This window comes from Plodia interpunctella, chromosome 3 (assembly GCF_027563975.2).
Source record: "Plodia interpunctella isolate USDA-ARS_2022_Savannah chromosome 3, ilPloInte3.2, whole genome shotgun sequence".
Classification (NCBI taxonomy): Eukaryota; Metazoa; Arthropoda; class Insecta; order Lepidoptera; family Pyralidae; genus Plodia; species Plodia interpunctella.
This window is the reverse complement of record NC_071296.1, coordinates 9982614-10000000: the sequence shown is the minus strand read 5'-3', so window position 1 is coordinate 10000000 and position 17387 is coordinate 9982614. Positions and strand designations below refer to the sequence as shown.

The 17387-nt window shown below is 37.8% G+C and overlaps 1 protein-coding gene across 9 annotated transcripts in view; it reads left to right on the top strand.

Annotated features, from left to right (window-relative positions):
- The window catches only part of LOC128682914 (uncharacterized protein), a 343500-nt gene extending 326982 nt beyond the window's left edge, over positions 1–16518 (top strand). For 7 of the 9 annotated variants that reach the window (XM_053767952.1, XM_053767960.1, XM_053767941.1 and 4 more), the window contains 7 exons: positions 5753–5914; positions 7906–8071; positions 8449–8597; positions 8698–11078; positions 11298–11439; positions 11831–11966; positions 13493–16518. In XM_053767952.1, coding sequence (XP_053623927.1) covers positions 5753–5914; positions 7906–8071; positions 8449–8597; positions 8698–11078; positions 11298–11439; positions 11831–11966; positions 13493–13665 — 3309 coding nt within the window. In that variant the 3' untranslated portion in view covers positions 13666–16518. Of the gene's footprint in view, positions 1–5752; positions 5915–7905; positions 8072–8448; positions 8598–8697; positions 11079–11297; positions 11440–11830; positions 11967–13460 lie in introns of all 9 variants that reach the window. The other 2 variants (XM_053767970.1, XM_053767979.1) reach the window with 2 other exon arrangements.
- Positions 16519–17387: the final 869 nt, after the last annotated feature.

The window sequence follows — 17387 nt, the reverse complement described above, 5'->3', positions numbered from 1 at the left end:
ACGCGCTTGACTATCCGGGTTTCGGGTTACATCGATATCGATAGTTTTCCGTGTCCCACCCCTATCGCCGGCCACATCGAGGGTGCATCATTTTATCAGCACCCCCTACAGGCCGCGCACGTCAAATTTACACTCGCTGGTACTAATTGTGTTTACTTGTTATTCGCTTATGTTTTTGGTAAACTGTTATTTGAGCTGAGCCCCGAGCTCAAACAAAATAATTATATACAGTTAGATATTATACGATTAGTATATCTATTTAGAAAACATAGACACATCTACTCTGGACATGGTGGGCGGTGGTGGTGTAATGGTTGAGACGCCCGCCTGTGGATCTTAGGTTCGAATCCTACTCATGTCACATGAGTTTGTATACCAATCTGACTCATGTCTAGTAGTTTTCATCGACCACCACTTGCTTCCGGTGAATGAAAACATCGTGAGGAAAACTGCACACTGGTTGATGATGAACTTGTGTGTGAAATGGAGAAGGCAATGGCAAACCACTCCATTAATAATGCTAAGAAAGTTGTTATGTGTGTTTCATTCCAATAATGACCACGACCCTCAGCCATGAGGAATACGACTATGAAGAGACTCTGGACATATTTACCGAAGCTACAAACTAGTAGGATTACGGAACGACCACTACTGAATAGAAACGTCGAAAGAAACTCATTTAAACAGTGTTGGTCCCTATCGCGTCAGAGGGGCTTACTATTTTTTTCTCAGTTACATAACAATGTATGCTTCTTCAGTCGTTGAGCGACGGAACTCTCAGTCTGCTTTCCTACATTATCGTCATTGCGCACGGTGGTCGGTCTCTAGTTGTCAGAATATTCTGACACATTTTGACGCAATTCTCCGTCCATGCTATATTTGCTAATCAATTATTCAGTGGAGGTATGAGATATTGTCGGATAATAGGACTGACTGCTTTCAATTTGGTCGGATTATCCCGAACTCCTGGATCGAGGACCGCAATAATATTTTGGGTTTGTGTCCATTGTTTCGACCTTGGTGGCCCAGTGGTAAAGTTCTTGCCACTGAACCGAGAGGTCCCGGGTTCGATCCCCGGTCGAGTCATGATGGAAAATGATCTTTTTCTGATTGGCCCGGGTCTTGGATGTTTATATGTATTTGTTATAAAACATAGTATCGTTCAGTTAGTATCCCATAATACAAGTCTCGGACTTTGAGGCTATCTTAATCTGTGTGATTTGTCCTAATATATTTATTTATTTATTGTTTGAAGAAAACGTTCAAAACTGCAAGTAAGTTAAATTAAATAAATTTTCACGTTGAATTAGGTGCCAAATATATTATTGTTAAGTTGAATTCTAATCACCTGAACAACTAATATAAGTAGGTACATTACCTAATCATTATCATCTCAGCCCTTTTGAACCATGATCAACAAGAGTACATAGAATCGCAGTCAAATTTTAGTGATGATTTTTGTGAAAGAATTCAAGACATCTTTTTGCCACATTTAATGCATCGTTAGGTGGAAACGTCGTGTCCAAAAACGAAATATTTTCGCCAAAGGCTAAAATCGTACACGGCCTTACAATGGAAACAATCTAATTGGTTTCGTTACCGTGCCTCAGCACACGGTAAATGCAATTAGGAAGACACTGCCAGCGTGGCTCAATGTTTGCAATTTTAAATGTGCATTCCACTGTTTTGCATTTCAACAGTCGCACGGGATTAAATAGGAATAATTGGTGGTCGAATAATGGAAACAAATTAATATTTAAAAGCAATGACGAGACGAGATGAACGCTGCAATTTTCCATTTTCCGCATGTCGAAATTTTAACATTTCACGATCAAAAAGTTATTTCTATAGAAATGTGCGAATTGAAATGGAAATAATAGGAAAGCTGACACTTTCGACGACCTCGGTGGCGCAGTGGTAAAGTGCTTGCCTCTGAACCGAGAGGTCTCGGGTTCGATCCCCGGTCGGGTCATGATGGAAAATGATCTTTTTCTAATTGGCCCGGGTCTTTAATGTTTATCTATATATGTATATGTTATACAATATAGTATCGTTGAGTTAGTATCCCATAACACAAATCTCGAACTTTGGGGCTAGCTCAATCTGTGTGATTTGTCCTAATATATTTATTTATTTACTTGGCTATTCCGTAAGTTTTGATATCTACAGTCGGACACCAATCGGATAATAGGCTAGTTGACAATTTTTTGTTTTGATTACTATTCGAATTCAAATTATTAGAAACACCAGTGAAAAAATTACTGTGATAAAGACAATACTTTCAATGATATGACAAAAATAAAATCACACATTTTCGACTCGTCCAAGCGCTCCTTACTAAATGACACGTAGGAGTGACGTTACAACGTGCTGAAATGTTCGCTAAGAAAGCTATGTTTGTTCGACAACTACATTAAATATTACGTTTATGGTAATGACTTCTTAATAAAAGTTGTTATAAAATTTTTGCTTTTTATGATGGTTACATTTACTTTTATAATTTCATACTTTTTGAAAATGGTCTTTCCAACCAACTTTAAATCTTCGTATTTAGATCCAGCCACATTGTTACAGTCTACGAATTATCATAATGATCATAAATATATCTATTTTATCTAGTTTATATATATATATATATATATATATATATATACATATATATGTAAATTTTTTACAATTATCTGAACTACCCTATTGATTGGATAAAAAAATACATACAAAGGTATTTAAATAATTAATTATAACGTATTAATTTACAAATTTTTGGCATTATAAAAGTATAAAAATCGTGACACCATAGCACATCCCTGTTATACAAACTCCATATACTTTTTGTTATTGACATTAGAAAAAAACATGGAATTTTTTCTAATTGGCCGCGTGCAGTTTACACTAGTATTTCATTTTAATAAAATAAACATTGCGCGAGTCCTGAAGATTCATAGTCGTCGGTTTAATCGATACCCATACACATGATTGTTCCGGTACACGTACTAAAATTCGATGTCCTTCTATTTCAACCTATACAAAATGTCTCCCAAATACCGAAAATTCCCCAAAAAGTCGCCCCACGAGGCTGTAGAGCGTGATTAATGACACGATGTAATTACGGTTATTGCCGTAATGCTATCAGCCGCTGAAAAGGTTGTCGACGCATGCGAAACAATGATTTAGAAAATCAAACCCCATTTCACATTGAGTTAGTAAGTCACTACACCCAGTACACTGACAGACAGTACACTGTCTTCACCGCTATGTTGGCCCTAGCCTTCAGGCAACCGCTATCTTTCTCTCATCACAAGATAATTTTAGGATCAACTAGGTATCTATATGGTTAGGTTAGCAGCTTAAAAATGAACTTTACCTACATATTGGTGAAATATGTATTGATTCGAATAGTACCCAGAACTTCAGATGACGACAGAGCTTCAGATGGGGGAGTAACTTTCCGTTTTATCTATCTCACCCAAGCGTTTTTACACTTTCTTTCTCAGCAGCATAGCGTCAAATCCCAGGGTCCCCTTTTGATTTGTGAGACCATCGACACATCCTGGACGACATCGAGCCAGCACTTATTGGGTTTTGCAATCTGCGGGCGGGAACAACGAAACATTAGATTACAAAAAATTGTGCCGTAAATATTTCTACTTCTTCAAATGTACTAAGTGCACAGTTACTACGCTTGTTTACAAATTCGCAGCATTCTTATTTCAACTCACCATAGTCTGCCATTAATCTTGTGATAACGCAGTTTTGTGGCTACCACTATGTTAATTAGATAATTTCTTTAGTTGCAACTTCCTGAACTAGTTATTCTTCTTTATGTCCCGTAAAAAATGTTGAAATTTTTTGTGTGCAAAATGTAATATGATTTCGTAGTAGGTGATTAGTAGGTATTTTTTTAAAGACAGATACATACTAATTTTCATACTTATTAAGCTTAATAATGTTATTATAATAGAAAATTATGTTTTTTTTCATTCATCATTTGTCAAAAATAAACTAAAAAAAATTTTATGTCCGGAACGAAATGAAAATAATATTATGTTTTCGCAAAATTTTAATTAGGTATATTATTTATATACTTTTTTGTATCTACATAAGTATGTAATTTCACCATTTTCATAAGAATAAAGTTGGCCGTGCGAAGTGAAACATTTTGAATATCTCAAGTTTATAATTACGACGCCAACGACCTAGGTACAATTAATTACTAAATTAATCCATCAACTTAATTAATTTATCTATTTGAAGCAAGAATAAGAAAATTATAACAAATGGTGGGATTCAGAGACAGATGTATTGTGCTCCATCTCATTCTATCCTTTGATGGGAAAGCGATTCAAATGGTTCATTTTAATTGGTTTATCTCGAAGCAGATGTGGTGCCTCGAAATAAATTAAAACTTGATTAAACTTATTTACTAGAATGTATTTGTAGCTACACGTCAACGGATCAGATAATTATTTATCAGACAGAACTGACAAGTTATAGCAGGAATATATTTTTGTGAAAAAAAAAAATCCACTCTAATGAATCTCTGCACTTTTCTGATCCAAATGATTGGAATTTAAAAAAAACTTAACATAACAAAATATTTTTTCACTGGTGTTTCTAATAATTTCAATTACTTTTATCACTTCACTTGACTAGGTAAATTAGGTACTTGATTGATTTAGTTCAGAGTATATTTTCGTTTATTTTCAAATACGAATTAATATTTCAAGTTTATCATCTTCTTACTTATACGATGACGATTTACTTAACATTAAATAATCTGTATCTACACAAACTTCACTTTGAATAAGTATTTAAGACTTAGTTTCAGTAATTTTTTGACGTTAATAAGTGATGTATATCATCCTAAATTGAATAAAGAATTCTGAATTTACCCAGTTCTCAGTTAGGTATATACCCAATACATTTGAACCTTTTTTGAAGCTGTAAAAGTGGACATGGCTATAAAAGATGTTGAAATTAAACGCACTCGTAACTACCATTGAATCCTCGCCCCTTTGACGCCGTAACAACTGCATGTTGTTTCAGACAGACGGACAAACAGATTCATACTCTTTGTGTCGCCCCCTTGATGATTAATGAAAACCTCACACGAACATGTTAAACCTGCGCTAAGGTTCACACTTAGCACGTTGAAATAAGATCGAAAATTGTGCATGACAGATGCAAGTTTGAAGTTGCGGATTTTGATCCTAATCAAACGTAACAAGACCCCTGAAAGTGAAAACAAGCACCTAGCTATAATACTTCATCTACAGAGGCGTGAAGAACCGCACAGGTCAAGTTAAAATGGTTGTTTATTTTTCGTAGTCTATGGTCGCTTAATTAAGAGTGCGAATGATAGGCCCTTTTCATAATATTTTTTACAGTATCAAACCGTTTGATGGATAAACATGGAGTGGCGTAATGGTGACGGGATAACAATTAATGATCCACCGAAAATACTGGGTGATTTGTTTGTTATTTTTTCCGCATCTTCGAATTTTAGCGAACGTCTTTGAACTTTATAAAAAATAATAGGACGCTTGTTCTGTGTTTAAAATAAAACAAAAACACATCTTTATCGACAAAAGGAATTAAAATTAAAATAATATAATATTGTATTCTTGATACGAAAGCTGACATCGACTGACTAGTATAGTCAGAAGTAGAATTCATAAATTCAGTTTCTAACTCATTCGATTTAGTTAAGTTTACTAACTAAAAACTAAAACCAATTTCTCCGTCGTTGCAGGCGTCCGCGTCGCACTACCAAAGCCAGTTATCCTCCTTGTCAGCTGAAAACGAGCGTCTCCGGGGGCAACTGTCAGCACTATCAGCCGGGCTGGGGGGCGACCATGAACGGAGGCTGGATGACGTGGCCCAACAGGTCGTCAGGGCGTTATTGTCGCAAAAGGTGACACCTTCACACCAATGTTCTTGTCGAAATTAATATTGACTAATGAATAGCTACATTTGCCATGCTACGTTATCTATCCTCTTACTATTTCGAGAAGATTAACCTCATATTAACGCTAAGCCAGTATTAAAAAAGACGCTCCCACGTTTTCTTATCAAGTCATGAGGGAATTCTGCCGTTTTAGGATTCTTGCCGCCATCTAAACCTACACAAATTTTGAATAGAATCACCTACGTTAAATATACGTATACACGACCTGCTTTTCTAAAACATACTTAATTGTTTTGGACCCCATTTTATAATCCGCGCGTTCCTCAAAATAATCCGGTCAAAGCTAAGATGCATCTCGGAAATTGTTTTCTCATAATTATGGCGGCAACGGCACCGCGCGTGGATTATGTGGTGCTACATTTGGCCATAAATTGTGTGAAATGGGACACTTCGGCCTTAGCCGGCACCGTAATAATTTCAGCCGAGCCCTGGACCACTGTAATCTGGTATAATCTGACCGATAATGCGAATGTTTGCGTTTAAATCCAGTCCGCGAATCGGCGCCATCTTGTTTTAGTTTCGCGCGTTAAGGATTCAAAATGGCAATGATTGTTTTAAGTGTTAGTTGAAACTGAAAATTAAGTATTTTTGCGTGTAGTGAAGATGAGAAGTGTGTGAAGATTGTTTTACTGCGTGCAAAAGCCGTTTACAATGCCTGTCCTAGCAATAACACACGCTTTGCTAAAGATTTGTTTAATCAATAAATTCTCAAAATAAACTCACTAGCTACCTACCTATTTGTATTCTGTGTATGTATACTCTCCCTTTGCTAAGGCTTACTAATAACCTAATAATCCCAGACGTCTTTCATCACGACGCGCCCTCTCTGTAAGTTCGTAATTACACTCTCTCACTCAATTTCCCACGACACACATGTGTTTGTAACAATTTACATATTTCCGTCCATGCAGCATCCATCAGGATGAAATGATATGACGTTGATCACTTTATAATATACCACGTTTACGCTTTAGTAAGTAGATTAATTTCCGAACGGAGTGAGGTGTCACCTATAATAGGTACATTAACCTAAAGATCTGAAAAATAAGAAATTTGGAAAATATGCATTAAAATTCGAGCATTCTCAGAACCTGGCATCATATCCTATGTGTGTGTTTCCGGGGGAGTTAAAATTCTTGTGAAAAATGCCGATATAGGTACAATCTTGATCTTTTTACTTTACCTACTCTAATTTGCGATCTTTACTATCATCTTTTTATTAAATGAATATCAGATCGATACAATCAAAATAAGGGTGAATACCAATCTGAAATATATATTAAGCGCGTTTTAATTAACTTAAAGCACTGCAAATTAAATACTGAAACTTCAAATCTTTTAACAAACAAAGCATACTTATCTGCGCTCAAATTTGGGGAGACGTCTCAAACTTGGCAACACTGAGAGCAATGTCTTGCTATCCCATCGCGATTCTCCCATCCCTTGTAATTACCGCCCGTCAATTACCTTACTTGAATTTAATTTAACTAATGAAGCATAATTAAAATATACGCGTTTATTTTGAAGACATCTGACGAGAGGGATGCCCAAATAGGGTAACTTTTTGGCGATTCGCCTCGTAACTTCTCCAAATTGTACTTCCTATCTACGGAATGTCGAAATCCTGTTTCAAATGAGTTTTTATTCCGTTTAATGAGCTCTCGTTTCTCGCCCAATTGCGTATCCATCTTAATTTATTTTGAAATGGTGCTGGAGTTGTTAAGTTAGCATTATCTTACTCTCCAAACTAAAATAGCCTACGAGCAAATATTCAAGTATGCGCACTAAAAGAACCTTTAATAATTTCGAAAGAAAATAAACATGCATTGAAAATTATAGAAGTTAATATTTATGAACCCTATATTGACAAACCTATTAGATGACTAAAAACAACATTGTTCTCTATATGCGTCTTATAATCTACATTTACTTTGCAGAGTGTCCGCGAAGAATTGGGATGCGCCCGAGCAAGAGTCAGAGAGCTGGAGGCACAGAATCGAGCGCTGAGTGCGCTCCTAGTGAGGCAACTTCGACCGCAGCCTAGGCCGTCCCCTGCCACGCCTCACACCCCCCTCACACCACACACACCAAGGGACTTACAAGGTAAGCTGGTAATTTAGCTGACAAGCTAGAGTACGGGAGCTGGACGAACAGAACCAGCCGCTAGATATGACTTCTTTCTGAGGCTACTACGACGTCAGTCATACCTTACATACCTCTCACATGGTTTATGCCAAAGGACTTGCAAGGTAGGCCGACTATCAAGGTAAAGGTTGCAAAGTAGGCTTACATTACCCGTGAAGCTACCAGCAGAATTCGGAATACAAATAAATTCCAAGACGTGCAAATAAGTTATAGGCGCAAAAAAAGTTGTTGATATCATAATACATTTGTAAAGGTAAAAAACTTAAATGTGCATGACGCAAAAATCTAAAAACAAATCTGTTAATAAAAATATGTTACTTTTTATAAAATTCCAGTGCACCTAGTAGACGTGGGTTCCTGCGGTTCTTTAGTCTCGTTTCGGGACTCCCCGCCGCCCGCGCCGCCTGTGCAACACCCGCACCCCCTCAGCCAGGACGATAAGAGGCGGCACCAGATACTTGCCGATATCTGGACTGAACTCAAGGTATGGTCTCTATTATTTGTACCTAGTATTGATTAATCGTCTAAATAAAGGTTAAACATTTTCTTGCTACTTATTCAATAATGTTTCCATCATTTTCCAGGGATTGGAAGTAACACCAGCTAACTTAGCACGAGCGCTATCAGCAGTGGACCCAACTCTCTGGGCAGCTCCTGCGAGACCCGCCACTCTCAGCCTCAACATGCCCCAACCTTGCACAGACCCCGTCCGGGGAACTGATGGAGAAAAAGTAACAGAAGAAGAAACTGGCGAGCAAGGCGAAGCAGGCGCCGAGTCTCCTGAAAGCGGCGCGAAGGATGAAGGTTACTCTACAATGTCCAGCGACGTTCAAGCAGACGCTTCAAGACAGAGTGACCACGCTGCGGATCGGGCTTTACCAGACCTAAATGAGGCTTCCGACGAAACTGACAACCAAACTATAGTATCCATCAATCCTAGAGAATCTCGCCGTCATGCGAGGCTAATGGCAGATGCAGATTATATTTATTTTCCAATAGGTGTAGCATTTGCCGGTGTCAGAGGCAGCTATCCACCATCTCGACCCGTCCTCCCATTTCAGCACGTCGTACGAAGTTTCTCAGACTCTCATCTCTGCTTGAAATTATTAGCAGGAACAACCTGTCCTACAAGTTGTCTAGATAGCCCAACTCCCAGTTCTGGAGTTTTAGTATTAGATCTAAAGCCTGCTCCTGAGAGACCGTTAAGGAGGCCGGCAATAGCATCAACTACAAGTTCTGAAAGAGTGTCTTGGGGAAGTACTGCAGATGAAAGAGCTGACGGCTCTCAATATGATGCAGATTATGTTCAGCATTGGCTTGAACTTGATGATGCTCGATCAGCATTACAACAAAGACATAGAGATATAGCTGATTTAGAATATGATAGGGCTGAACTCGAAGATTGGAGCCTATCCTTGTCATGTGAAGATCTCAGAGATAGGCAATCACCATTTGCTGAAATCGCTACCCCAGGACAAATATCATTATCAACATTGCCAAGTATTAGAGAAGATGATGCATTAGAATTGGAAGAAGACGTTGGTGATTGTCTTTGGAATGATTGCGGGTTTGCGACTGTTGAAATTGATGAATGTAGAATAGATGACGCAAATACGTCAGATAAAAGGTGGGAATGTTCAGGTACTCAGTCTCCCGGGGGCTCTTGGTCCAGTACCCAATCTGATGTTCCAGATAAAAGGTCTAGTACTGCTTTAAGTGAAGATGGTGATTGTGCAAATATAGGTGTTGATTTTACTCGTGATTTTTATCGACTTGTTAAATATGAAAGTACTAAAAGTTTAGCTTCCAACTCTTCGAGAGGTATACCCGCACCAGACCTCATGCCCGGAAATAATTTAAGAGTTCACGATGTACAAGCTATGGCTTTGCAAGATCGCGAGCAAGCGCTACAAAATGTTCTACATTTTATAGCAGAACAGCAAAAATATTGTCGAGATAGAGAAGAATCGGACTCAGTATCATCGCGACCTGTGTCTGAAATACGCGAGTTGCCTCCTCCCTACGCCGCTGCAGATTTCGACGACGATTCTGTTGGACCCCGCAGCGAAGTATCAGAAGATAGACTACGACCAGACTCATTCGGCAGTTTCTCTGAAAACGAATCCTGCGATGTGATACCGGTCGATCGACTAAAACATATTCATTGTGATACAGTTTCCGAGCCAAGATCAACACCACGATTTATCGAACGTGAGGATCCATATGCAGAATCAGGTGATTATTTCGACGATATGTTGCGATTAGAAAATACAGAAAACGAAATAGATGAACACCATCATTTAAAAGTGCAAAGAAAGAACGAGATAAATAAAAGCATTGATGTTAGCATTTCTGTTGATGAAGATCTGTCCGCACCTCAAATAAAAGAAGAAAAAAGTGATACCGATTCTAGTCGCAATGTAGAACACAATTCGGCGTTGAAAGAAAATATAGTAAATATAATGTTAAATAAACAAGGAGTGGTAAATGAAAGGGTAGAAATAGAAACTGCTTTAACCAAATCGACAAGTTTTACATTTCCAAGCGTAGACACGGAGATGTCCCTTGTAGATGAAGTACTGAGTGCATGCAGAAGAAGCACTGTGGCTTTAGTTACTGTTCCTGAAGAGGAAGAGAATTCCTCACCTGAAACGGGTTCTCCTCAAATGACTGAATCGAATACAACAAGCACTTCTACAGCTGAAACTGTGATAGTAAGTAATAAGAACGAAGCGGCTCAAAAAGAAATTAGGCCTAAAAGTGAAAAGAGCCGAATACCGACTCTCATGGGTGGGAAGCGTCCACCTTCTTCCCCGAATAAAGTTAGGTCGAAGATTCCTGTGGCCGGAAAATTACGTCCGGAAACAACTGTTACTGTTCCTGAGCCAATTATCGTCAAACAAGATCAGACGCTAAGTTTTCATGAAGCTGCCACTTCCAAAGATGTCATCGAAGAACTGAACAGGTTTGTAACTTTTCGAGTATTCAATATCATACTTATCATACTTCCTTGAAAGTTCCTTCAAACATTTTAATAACTCTCAAAGTAATAAGTCTCACCGACATCAATATCATAAACTAACTTATAACTTATATAGATCAAAATAAGTATGGGAATTATGTTAGAACTCATGTCACTGGTGCTAACATTACGATACGTAATATTAAAACATGTATTTTCCAGAATGATCCGTCAGAACGACGCCACGTCGTCGGCGGGCGCGGAGCAGCGCGCGGCGCCGGCGCCGGCGCAGCGCGACGCCGCGCTGTGGGCGCCCACCGGCTGGGTGCACGTTGAGAAGGACATCGATTTCAGCGACCCGAAGGTAACCGTCAACACCTTTCTATAAACGTCGAAGCATTATCTTTTTTCACTCTGAAGTTCTGATGTCTTTTTACATTAGTAAACCCATAGACGGTTCACTCATGTAAGTACAGAGGATTAATAAAACAATGCTGTTGAGACAAAGCTATCCATTAAAATTCGATGTTCGTTCAAGTTGTTTCCAAAGCTATGCTTGAGCTTGAAGAAAACATAAAAAAGGCAAGACATGCCGATACACCCTGACATTTTGTTTAAACCATTTTGATATATTGTCCCTTACTGATAGAAGCACAGCACCATATATCCTCTTCATTAGGAGCCTTATTCTTCAGTAAGGACCGTTACAATATTTTGCAAGGATTATATTTAATTTGAAACAACGCCACGTCCAGGCCCGAGCCAACCTGCTGGACGTGATGCTGGCGTCGAGCGACTCCTCCCCCTCCTCGTGCGGCTCCTCCCCCGCGGAGCCCCCGCCCCCCTACTCCCGCCTGCACCGGCTGCACCGCTCGAGGAGGCAGAAAACTGGTTAGTTGTGTTCTGGTATTTGAAGGGAAAGGACGTCGGGGACGCAAATCTACTTTTAGAATATTTTTATATACGTAGTTTTGAAATAGAAAATTTAAATTCGATTTTTTCTTATAAGGTATTTGTAAGCAAGTAATTTCGAAAAAAAATTGTTTACATGAATTAACCTCTTCGTTTTTGTGTTATCGACGTTCTGTGCCTAAACCGGCGCTATGTTCCTTTATTGTACGATGCTTGATTCATTTCACGGGCAGAAAATGTAAGAGAAACGATTTTTATCTACACAAATGTTGACCTTCGTCATTCAGTTAATCAAGCATGATAGAGGAACATTTCGAAATTTTGTTTTCCTTATTTTTTTATTAGTTTTATCAAATTACCTTAGAGTTAATGAATGTCATTTTATGGTGTAAAGTATAGAAATTTCAGTTATGTTAAAAAAGTCAAATTCTCTTTTATCACAAAAGTTATTCAAAATATTTACCAAACATGGCTGGGTTTGACTTTTTTGACAAGCTCTCATACACCACCATCAAGAAATCTCATTATCCTCCACTTTATATGTCACTAACTAAGGTTAAATCAAATGGGTAAATAAAACAACCATAATCATGACCGTATATTATTTAAGAGCTAACAGAAAAATCTTTCTGATCACAATACTAACTTTTACCAGCAGATCCGACCGCGTGGATTTCCCACGGGTACGGATAATTTACAAATAACAAAGAATTAGAATGAAAATTTATCAATTAAATTACAACCTAACAATAATATTAAAAATGCTGCAATAATGATAATGCAATAAGATGAGAAGATAAGGTCATGTAATGGTTGTATAACGTAGATATAAGACATTTTGAAGGTGGTTTAGGGTTTATGTTGCTTACTGTTGTTTTTCAGCGTTAAACGTTCCAAAATACATCTTTACGACTTACCTATCCATATTTTATGCCAATTTAATTTGAATATGAACGTTTTGCGCCGATTCTATTTTATCTATCATGTCTTGCCACGTCCAGCCACGTCACTCGTTTCCGCTCACACTCACTCGCACCATCTCACTCTGTCGCCTCATTTTGAGTAGATGTCGTATCGTACGCAACGCATTTCAAATGCGGGTAGCTCAACAAAGATAAATTTATCAGACCTTTAGTCGAATTGGCTAATTCGTAACGAGATTTGAAATAATTATTGCCTGCTGATACTTTTTGAACTTCCACAATGTTTCTATTTACCGGAATTAACTAGGAACGTAACGTTACCCTCAAAAGAGTAGTAACCATTTGTAATATCAAAAAAGTGAGATTACCATCATAATTTGACTTAGGGGTGCCACGGACCAAGGAACAGTTTCCGTGGCACTCCCAGGGGTATCCTTCAGACCTCGTGTCATCGAAAAGAGCTGTACCCATTAGTAATGCGCGGCGTGTGGGTCGTTGTGAGTCTGCCGTCGGAGTGGGACGAGGCGGGCTGACGCTCCTCCCTTGTCAGACGGCGGGCGCTAGCGTGGTGTCTGTTGGCAGCGGCCGCTCACAGCCGCGCGCCGGGCGCGCTGCGGGCGGCGCGCGCGCGCCCGAGCGTGCTGCAGCGCGCGGACGTGTTCGTGCGCTTCGGCGACGCCGAGCGCGCCGCGCTCGCCGCCTTCCGCTTCCTCGACGACCTCTCCTGCTCCTCCCCGGACACCAAAGACTGTTAATTATGTGTAGCAATAACGCGGATATTATATTTTTCTATGTCGCTCGTATGTGATAGTTTATGGTGAGCGGCACGGGGTTGTCTCGCTCACGCGTCTGACGATTCCGCGGGTTTATAACGTGCGATGTTTTTTGTTTTGTATATAAATATTACGATTGCTTTGCGCATGATGCGGGATATGTCCGCATATGTTAGCAGCTTGCAAAAGTTTAGCGCGAAAAATATTCGCTGTTCAGTCTTAAATTGAATTGGTGAGCCAAATAATTTATTCATGTGTAGCGTCTGTGGCTGCACTATCCGCAGGGCTGCAGCTTTAGATATGTCCAGACATTTTATCTGTATAGGTGTTGTAGTCTCACTTTCGACTTATAGAACTACGACGAAGCACATAGGATAGTCTATACATACTTCCTAGGTTTTCTTTAATAGGTGTGGGAGGAAGTAACTAAATACAAATGGCACTGATGCGTTGTTTTGTGTACAAATGTGTTGTAAGTTCAGATTTTAATAAAAGTAACAGTGAAATATCGAACATACCAATATTGATTTATGCTTGAAATGCATCAAACAAGCGAAACAGCTTTCTAAAACAATAGCAATAAGGTTGATGATTACTTCCTGCAATGTCTGGCTCGCGCTTCGAACCAAGACAGCTTAGGTAAGAAGACGAAATAACTAATGACTAAGTAATGAAAGCTGCGGCCTCGAAGTAATGTGATATTTTTGTATATACTGTAAGTCCCACTTATTTTCATATACATTTAAATGGATTCCTTTCTAACCGAACGAAGCGTACTGTTGGTTCAAGGGTGAAGTTCTGAGTTTCAGAGTCTGTACACCTAAACTCGCTCTGGTGAGATGCAACCGCATCCTTTTCGATCTAATAACGACTTAAAAAGAAAAACATGTGACTGCATCTCGCTGTTGCAATTTACTAATCGTAATACCTAGGTACTTATGTAAATATTGTCGATTACGAATAATATCGAATTAAGAACTACACTTATTTTGAATGATAGTCAACTATAACGATCGATTAAAATTATAAAAATCCATTAAATCGAAGGGTACTAAAGTATGTTAAGTGTATATAATTATTATGACGACATTGATTGCTATTTATTGAGTTTATCGTTTGCCAAGTGTTCATAATTTCTGTATACTTAAGTACATATCATGAATTTTATTGTTTCGTTAAGCAACGATCGTGTATTTTAAGAATCGACTTGAATGCAAACGCAAATTGTAATTTTATTTTGTGTAATTTTAAAAAGCAACCGTGATTGTATATTCTGATTGTAATTATAATATTTTACAAGCATTTTTACGTCCAGACTAAAATAGTGTCAACTTAATGTACTTATTTTTTTTTTAACTGATCATTATAGCGCAAGTCGAAGTCAGCTTTTCGATTGCTTTGCGAGTAGTCTTACGGTTATAAACCTAAACACGTGTGAATTGTATTATTTCCTAGTTATTGTATGGCGGAACCAAAGCAACTTCAGAAAATATCGTTTGCCACCACTTGTTACGCTGCGACACTTTTATATCTCATTTTAGAAATCCTTTTTACTTCATTTGGACTAAGAAAAAGCATAAGATAGAAACATTTAATCTTTATTCTTTTATATAGATATTCTTCTTAAAACCGGAATAATATACTGTATTATTAATAAAATACATTTTTCTATAATTATATGATTTTTATTATATTTATTGACATTATCGAGTTCTTAAAAAACATTATTTCTACAAGATCTTTTCTTCCTTCTGGCTAACGTTTTCTTAGTCCAATTTTGGTAATAAGCCAACTGTGTAATCTCGACTACGTTTTACCCCAGCGCTTTGTTTAATGGTAAAGATTGAAGACAATAAAGGAAGATTTATACCTATAATTAATGAATATCACGAAGTGTCGACTCGATATTTAAAATATTAACTTGTTAGTGTAAGCTACGATGTAGGTAATTTGCATATTCGAGACTTTTGTGGACGTCTTCGTGTGTTCGGATATATGCGCTGAGGGAACTAGCAAACCCGCTTTTGGTGTGAAAACGTCCGTCCAAAACCGAATTCGTAGTGTCCTAGCTTTTTGATTGGAAATTTACGTGCAGTCTGTCAAGGAAATGAAGAAAACTGATTTTTACCAACTAAATTTTTTGCCATTGCATTGTCGGCCAGCCTACAGGAGACAGAGCCCTTATATATTTTCTTAATCTTCTTGACAGACTCTAAAATCAAGCATTTATTTAGCATCTTCTTCCTCTATATTATAAATTTAATTGCATCTCCCGCTGTTGTTATATTTGTATCATCAGTGAAAATATCCGAATACAGAATACGTTTTATTTATTAAACAATTGTGAATTAAAGAGTTTGGATTGTAACATAAGGAACATTAATTTCCTGTAAATTCATCGAAACGAATTGGCGTGTATCATTTCACATAAATTATGTAATAACCATTATATCATGTAATCGTAGGATCCAAGAGGTACTGTGATTGGTAACTACCACTGAATTTTGGAGGATAATAAGGTACTTTGTCGAGTCAAATTTATAACACCACGGGAAAATAAAAAACTAAAATAGTTTACGTGGTCCTAGAATTTTCCAGAATGAAAGACCATAATAGATGGCTTTGAAGAATCTACTCTATTGGATAATTTTGGAGCACAATGGGCGATAAAATAGTTATTCCTGTGTATGGAGTGCATTTGTTAGTACATTCTAACCTAAGAGATAGATTGATAGGTAGGTACTTTCAACAGTACAAAATGTGTAGAGTAACAATATAATTTAATTATCTACTATTACAGATGGGTTCAATAAACGATTCCGTTCCCAATTTAAAGTTTTGTTTGATTTCTATTTCATACTTTTTCCTGACTCTCAAGGCTGGTTTACACAAAGCGATTACAACCGCCCGGGTCAACCATTGGTTTGCATTCGCACGTAAATCAGCCTTTACTTATGATATTCAAGTGCTAACGAATGAACATAATGTTTCATTTTCTACAGCACAGTTAAAATGATATACTTATTACCACAGATATTTATTACATAAAACTCAAATAAATCTATTCTTAAACTCAAGTAGCACTACAAGCTATGCAATCTCAGTGCTTAGTGTGGGCCGTTGAGTTTCACCCATTAAATTATAATATTTCATTAAAATATGAAAAACATTTTAATATCGCAAAATTGCAGCTAAATAAAAACAAAATACAATGAATAACTGCTCATATTTTTCGTTAAATGTTGGCATTTTCCCAGCGACCTTCAACTATCGGAGATACGGCTGGCTATCACGAACAATGTAAAAGCCTGTTTCATGTACACTTAATAGATAATTAATCCGTACATTTGTATGGTCTCGTATTAAATTTTTAGGTCTCCTGCGCACGATCATTATTAAAGTCTAAAGTCTGAGTAGCAGTAGAAGCTCTTACTCAAAAACACTCGAGCAGTTTGAGGTTATCAACAAAGCAATCATCGAAATATTATACATGTAATCCAGCGATACTATCACTGTAACAACCAGGAAAAACTGCTTCAAGCGAGAGGAGCTACGCGAGTTGAAGCACGTCTACACAACCTCAAATAAGAAGATATACGTAGGTAAAGTAACTATGATGACGTAGGTGTATGATACAGTAATGTTAAGCCGAGTTTACAGTGAAAGTTCTGTGAAAACAAATAACATGAATATTTCTGATGCCG